General features: G+C 48.6%; 1 protein-coding gene across 2 annotated transcripts in view; it reads left to right on the top strand.

Moving 5' to 3' along the window:
- Positions 1-4,569: 4,569 nt before the first annotated feature.
- The window catches only part of LOC119324700 (reticulon-like protein B23), a 5,202-nt gene continuing 2,961 nt past the window's right edge, over positions 4,570-6,810 (top strand). The window contains exons 1-2 of one of the 2 annotated variants that reach the window (XM_037598472.1): positions 4,570-4,811; positions 5,106-5,225. In XM_037598472.1, coding sequence (XP_037454369.1) covers positions 4,639-4,811; positions 5,106-5,225 — 293 coding nt within the window. In that variant the 5' untranslated portion in view covers positions 4,570-4,638. The remainder of the gene's footprint in view (positions 4,812-5,105; positions 5,226-6,810) is intronic. The other variant, XM_037598473.1, reaches the window with a different exon arrangement.

Genomic DNA, 6,810 nt, shown 5'->3' with positions numbered 1-6,810 from the left:
ACGCTCACTATTCATCCAATCGATCGGCTTCAGTTAGCAGCAGTAGCGAAGGAATCGCTCCATCGGGTTCAGTTAACAGCCATCAATCGATTGCTCGGGTTCAGTAACCGTAGCCTGCAGTGCAATCGCTCGGGTTCAGTTAGAGCCCAACGCCTCGCTCGGGTTCAGTTAGAGCCAATGCCTCGCACACACGCGCGTACGTGTACAAGAGAAACGTGCATCGCTCGGCCCCCGACCTCCCACCGTAACCGGCAACTCCCCGAAATTTTCCTCCCCCTCGCTTCTACTACGGTTTTTTCCGTCATGGACGGCCCAAAGAATGTCATGCAGCTGCGTCTCCGGCCCGCCCAGGATGAAAAGCCCATTTTCTGTCATGATTTTTTGTCATAGAAGTAGGAGCCCACCACATCTATGATGATACCGGGTTTTGTCACAATTATCGTCATAGAAGTGTCATATGTATGACAGAAAAAAAAATCATTCGGCCCAAAATGTCACGGATGTGTCTTTTTTTTGTAGTGCTACTGTCTCACAAAACCCAGAGAAACGTCCTCCTCCTAGGCCGGCCGCCTTCCACTCCTTCAGCTCTCGAGTGACAGAACTCGCCAAATCCGGCGCATTCAACTACTGGTTAGTCCTATTGAAGACTCTCGCATTGCGCTGCTTCCAGAGTGCCCAGATCACCGCAATCACCACCATATCAAAGCCCCTCTTGGCGTCACGACTCCATCTTGCACGTTGTGCCAACCACCAATCCAAAAGTTGATCCTGCACCTCCAGAATGGTTGCCTGCAAACCCAAAGCATCAAACATGATATGCCACACCTCCCTAGCGTACACACACTGGACTAGTATGTGCTCTGCATTATCTTCCTCTTGAAGACACGTAAACCATGCGGAAGGTCGATCTTGCAACCCATGCCTCGCTCTCCTATCCGAAGTCCAAATACGGTGTTGCACCGCCAACCAAGCAAAGATTTTGCACTTGAGCAGAGCCCAACTTTTCCAAATGCAAAAGGCATAAGGTACCACAACTGCACCAAGGCAGAGCCGTTGGTATGTCGACCAAGCAGTATAGAGACCTGACGGGTCTGCAGGCCACGAAAAGGCGTCCGGTCGCAAGACGTCACGCTAAATCGTGCTTATAGCTAGGTTGAAATGGATGAGCTGCATGTGGTCACCAAAGTCGAGATCTCCTGATAAATCACGCAACCACCTCCCATTCTCCAAGCCATCCGCCACCATTCTCTTGTTAATCGTCCTTGTTTCCACCTTAGAATGAATGAGTGGTGCAATATCCTTTGCAGAGAAACCATGGATCCATCGATGTCGCCAAAACAGAACCTTAGTGCCATCCCCCACCGAGATGTTCACCAGGCTATCAAACACCGCGCAGGCATCTCTGTCCTCCGTCATTGGCAGCCCTTGCCATGGCCTTTCAGGGTCCGTTCTACGCAACCATTCCCATCTCACCCGCAGTGCGAGCCCCTGTAGCTGCAGGTTCCGAACGCCTAGGCCACCCAGATAAGTAGGTTTGCAAACCGCATCCCAAGCAATCAGACATTGCCCACCATTGGCCTTCTCCTTGCCAGCCAAAAGAAACCTCTCATCCATTGTTCGATCTCTTCCAACACCCAAACAAGAGCCTCCGTAATCATGAAGTGATGAATCGGTTTAGCCGAAATTACCGATTTCACAAGCACAAGACGACCCGGCCGGTGAATCAGTCCCCTTTGCCACGCCGGCGCAAAGCCCTTAGCTTGGTCCAACATAGGCTGCCACTCAGCCCTAGTGAGAGTCCTGATGGCCAATTGCAGCCCAAGGTATCTGCATGGGAAGGTACCCATGCGGCATTTCAACACCGACTCAACCCGGTCCTTGTCCGCACTGTCCCCATGAATCATAATCGCCAGAGATTTGTTGTAATTCACCTTCAAACCCGATGCCTCCCCAAACACCGTAAGAACCGATCGAACGAGCGAGAGATCCAAGAGTCGTGGCTTGACAAATAAGTCCACGTCGTTGGTGTAGATTGACACTGCTTGGTGAGGGGCAATGCCCGTGAATGCACTCAAGACGCCCATGGTAGCAGTGTGAATCATCATCTTCGAGAGGACGTCCATGGCAATCACAAAGAGAAGAGGCGAAACTGGGTCCCCTTGCCTTAAACCCTTAACATGCACAAAGCTTCTTCCTGGCACCCCATTCACGATCACCTTCATGCTAGAGGTCCTCAAGAGGATGGCAATCCACTGGTACCACTTGGTACCAAAACCCTTCCTACGCATCACCTCAAATAAGAACGGCCAGGCAAGGGAGTCAAAAGCTCGTGAGATGTCCAACTTCAAGAACACTCCCGCATCCTTGCGAGCATGAATTTTCCTGGCGACTTGCCGGACCAAAAGGAAGTTATCGTGGAGATGCCTCCCACAAATGAACGCCGACTGGTTCGATTCAACGATCTCCTTCATTCTTCTCCGCGCACGATTAGCAAGCATCTTAGCGAACAACTTGGCCGCACTGTGGGTTAGGCTGATCGGCCTAAAGTCGCCCACCTCCTTCGCCTCGGGTTTTTTTGGAATAAGCACGATGTGTGCTCGGTTTAATTTACCAAAACCCCGGCCATCTCCCACATAAAGCTTCATGAGCACTGCCATCACATCCCTCTTAATGATATGCCAAGCTTTTTGGTAGAATGCCGTAATGAAGCCATCCGGGCCCGGAGCCCGATCCGGCGGCATCTCCTTGATCGTATTCCAAACCTCCTCTTTTGTAAACATCCCCTCAAGCTCGGACAGGTCAATTCCTTCCAAACCAAGGAAGTCTAGGTCCACTTCCGCCTCCCTTGCGTTTGCCTGCCCAAGCAGCCGCTCATAAACCTCCGAGAAGATCTCCTCCTTCCTAACTTGCTTCGTGATCAGCTCTCCATTGTGTCTAATATGAGGTATAAAGCTCTTACACCTCCTTCCGTTAGCCACCGCTTGAAATAGCTTCGTATTCACATCGCCTTCTTTGATCCATTTGAGCCTCGATCTTTGCCTCTCGATCGTACGTTGTAGGGAGGCCAGCCCTAGCAAAGAGTGTTTTAAAGATCTCCTCAACCACCTCTCCAACCAAGACAGGGCCCTAGCCTCCATCGCTTTATCCAGCCTTAGGATGACATAATTGGCAATGGCAATTTGGATCTTAATGTTCCCCGTTGTCCTTTGACCCTAAGCTTGAAGGGCCACCGCCGTGTTCCTTAACAATGCATCCAATCTTTTGAAAGGATCGGTGATCTCCTCCGTGCACACCCAAGCTTCCTTCACTACCTGCTCGAACCCCTCAAGCCGCGTCCAATACATCTCAAACCTAAAACTCTTCTTAGCGCAGAAAGGCGGCGCCGTGGAGAGGTGCAACGGGGCGTGATCAGAAATATTAGTTGAAAGAGCTTGCAACAAAACATCCGGATAGTAAAGCTCCCAATCCACCGACACTAACACCCGATCGATCTTGGTCATCACCACGTTCTCCCTCTCATTGGACCACGTGAACCTCCTTCCATGCATGTAGAGTTCTTTAAGCTCATTGTTATCCATAAAAGCCTTAAATCTCCTCATCATAGATCTATTAAGATTCGAGTTATTCTTCTCCTCAGCCCTCAGGATCATATTAAAGTCACCAAGCACCATCCAAGGACCCGGGCAAGCATCTCTTCTATGTTGCAATTCGATCAAAAAATTGATCTTTGACTCATCCCCTTGGGGACCATACACCATGGATAGCCACCATTCCCATCCATCCTTATTACACACACGCCCCGTGAGAAAGTTAGAATCCCGGGTTAGATTGTCAATCTCCATGTATGAGCTCTCCCAAGCAAGCAAAATACCACCCCTCGTATCGATCGCCGGGAGATAAGCAAAACCATCAAAAGATGGCCCAATGCATTGCATCACCAAGTATGTATCGAGTACATCTAGCTTCGTCTCTAGAAGACACACCAAATTCACCTTAGCATATGTTACATAGTCCCTAACCGCATTCCTTTTAGTAGGGTTATTAAGACCCCTCACGTTCCAAGAGAGTACACGAGGATTCCAATCCATAAGTGTCCCGGTACACACCCAGAAACCCACCAAGCACTCAGGCCTCCCCCACAACCACGGACGTAGTGGCACTCCTCGCAAGCACCGGTGGCATCTCCTTACCGAACAGGGCCGCCATGACCCGAATGTGCTGCTCTCTGAGAGGAGACTCAAAGATCTAAACACCTCCGCATTAGAATACACCGATCCCAAGTGCGCCCTCACTACTGTACTGTTGCATGCATGGAAAAGCTTCAGCTGGAGGGTAGTTACTCTTGATGTAAGCGAGAGATTATCGCCAGCCCTGGCGAGCGAACCACATGCGTGAGGGAGCAAGTTATCGAGCCGGCCCATGTCGCTGTATCCATGTGAGCTATGGCGACGACACGGCGCATGACAGGACCTCCCGGGGCCCGGGCTATGGCCTGCATCCGAATTAAGCCCACGGCCCATGCCAACCAGGTCCAAGATACTTGTCCTGCGCGTGAGATAGAGAGAGCGACCGACGGACGCCACCACCAAGCCGAGCCGGCGGCGGGGGCAGCTTGGTGGACGCCACGCCACGCCCGCGATGGGGGCGGGAGGATCCTGGCGCTGGGCCGTGGGCGCGGTCTGCGGCGGGCTGGTTTACTACCACTGCGCGGTGCGGCGGGCGAGCGCGGTGTCCCTCGCCGCCGACGTGCTCCTCGTCCTCCTCTGCTCCCTCTCCATCCTCGGCCTCCTCTTCCGCCACCTACACATCTCGTGAGTGCCTCCCTCGCTTCTCGTCTTTTCCGTGCTTCAGCTCTGTTTTTTTTCTACAGCGTGTCCCTTTTTTTAAGGGAAAAGGGAATGGGGATTTATGAAAGGGAGTTGGTCGAGGGATTAAACTTGGGAAGTGGTTTATTAGTCCCAATCCCACGTTTGTTTCGGGGTTGGAATTATTTGTGGGAACTTGACAGGGAATTAGTTTCCTTTGTTTGGTTGGTGGGTCTAGGAATTGGAGTTGTTTATGATAGGATTTGAGTAGCTACAAACTGAATCGGCTGTATTGTCTAGGTCTGCAACTTTACATCGGACACAGAAGGAAAATGATGGCCAGCGTACACCCCTGCACTTGCTGCAATTAATCTTGTGTTGGCTGAAAGGCAAGCCTTTTCAGCTTCCTCCACCATTCAGGTCAATCTGAGGCAGCAAATAATTTCCAATCAGATCATCAAAAACGGTCCCAGGTAGTAGGAATTGAATATCATCAAAACACAGGCACATGTAGTAGGAAATGAAGCAAGACATGGAGCAAGTATCAGGCAATCCACTGCTTGATGAAACATATGAAAATATCATTTTCCAACAGTATTGACATGGACTGAAAATGCAACATATCTCCAAAACTGAACTACTGGTGCACCGTATGAAAGAAGACAATGTAAAATAAATTGGCGTGCATCAAAAGTTGCAAACAATGAGTTTAAAGGCAAACAATTAGTAGTCCTGAACTAAAAATCAAAACTGGAGTGTAGACTCCTAAATCTGGACATCCACTTATTTTTTGGCCACCTCAAGCTCCTGGCGAACAAACACCACTTTGTAATCATCACGCAACTTGATGAAAAATTCTGTCTTTCCAGCATCACCCCCAATGACACGTACAGCAATAGCAACTTTTTCAGTACTGAGATCTTTAAGATTTTGGAGGATATCAAGTAATTTGGTTCTATTGGCTGATGTTTTTGCTCATGAACTTCAGCTCCATGCATAAATGGCCTCTGTAAACCATTAATGTTTTTTGCATTCTCCTGCTCTGCTTCCAAGAACTTCACAGTTGTATTGGACATGCTTATAAGACCCGACTCAAGTGCATCATCATTAGGGTATGTTCTCTCACGACCAGACCTAGAACCACTGGATGGGTTTGTGTTCTCATGTGTTTCAGGAGGATTCTCCTTGTCTGGTTGGCTATTAGGTTTCTGCATCTACCGTCGATCCACCTTCTGCAATTTCTTCTTCTCCAGGACCTTTAGCACTCCCTCCTTTAGCCGAATCACTGGCGTAGACCTCATATAGCTTGTCAAAATTAACATAGGCTTCATGTACAGAGGACCTGCTCCCTCACGGGACTACAAAAAAGAGCATAAATTTCCATTAGAAACTGAATTGTAATGAAAAAACATGAAACAGAGCAGCTTGCTTTACATATTGAATGAACATATTTTACCTTTGCCCAGCCCATATACGTCTCTATCTCCACTTACCACCTTCCTCTCGTCATCGCATCCAAACCAGTGCCATTTTGCATAATTTCTAGAACATAAGAAAGTTGCTTCTTCAAAATCTTAACTATAGACTTGATATGCGGATTTTCTTTAAGATCAGCGTGTGGTATTACTTCAGCCATTTCCTTCTCAATGTAGGTAAGATATCCGGACTGGTACCAGTATCTATTTCCAAGACGAATCATTCATTTCATATAGAATGCCAATAGTAACTTCTCCTCCGCTGTCCATGTTCTTTTGTCACTCTTTTTGGATGTCAATTTGCTCTCCTTTAGCTTGGTATTCTGCTAGTTTTAATATGACAATAAAATGTATCTGCACAAACAGTAAAAAATATAGATGCTCACAAAGGAAATATCATGTTTAGGTTATTGCTCTTCAGTATGTGCCTTCTGAGCTACAGTTGGCGGTTTTCTTTACGAAGGCCCAGACTAGAGCGCACCATGGATTTTATCTCTCCAAACTCAATGTTGTGGATCCACCCTATGTTT

This window comes from Triticum dicoccoides, chromosome 6B, assembly GCF_002162155.2.
Source record: "Triticum dicoccoides isolate Atlit2015 ecotype Zavitan chromosome 6B, WEW_v2.0, whole genome shotgun sequence".
NCBI lineage: Eukaryota > Viridiplantae > Streptophyta > Magnoliopsida > Poales > Poaceae > Triticum > Triticum dicoccoides.
The sequence above is the reverse complement of the archived record's forward strand: the minus strand, read 5'-3'. Positions and strand labels throughout refer to the sequence as shown.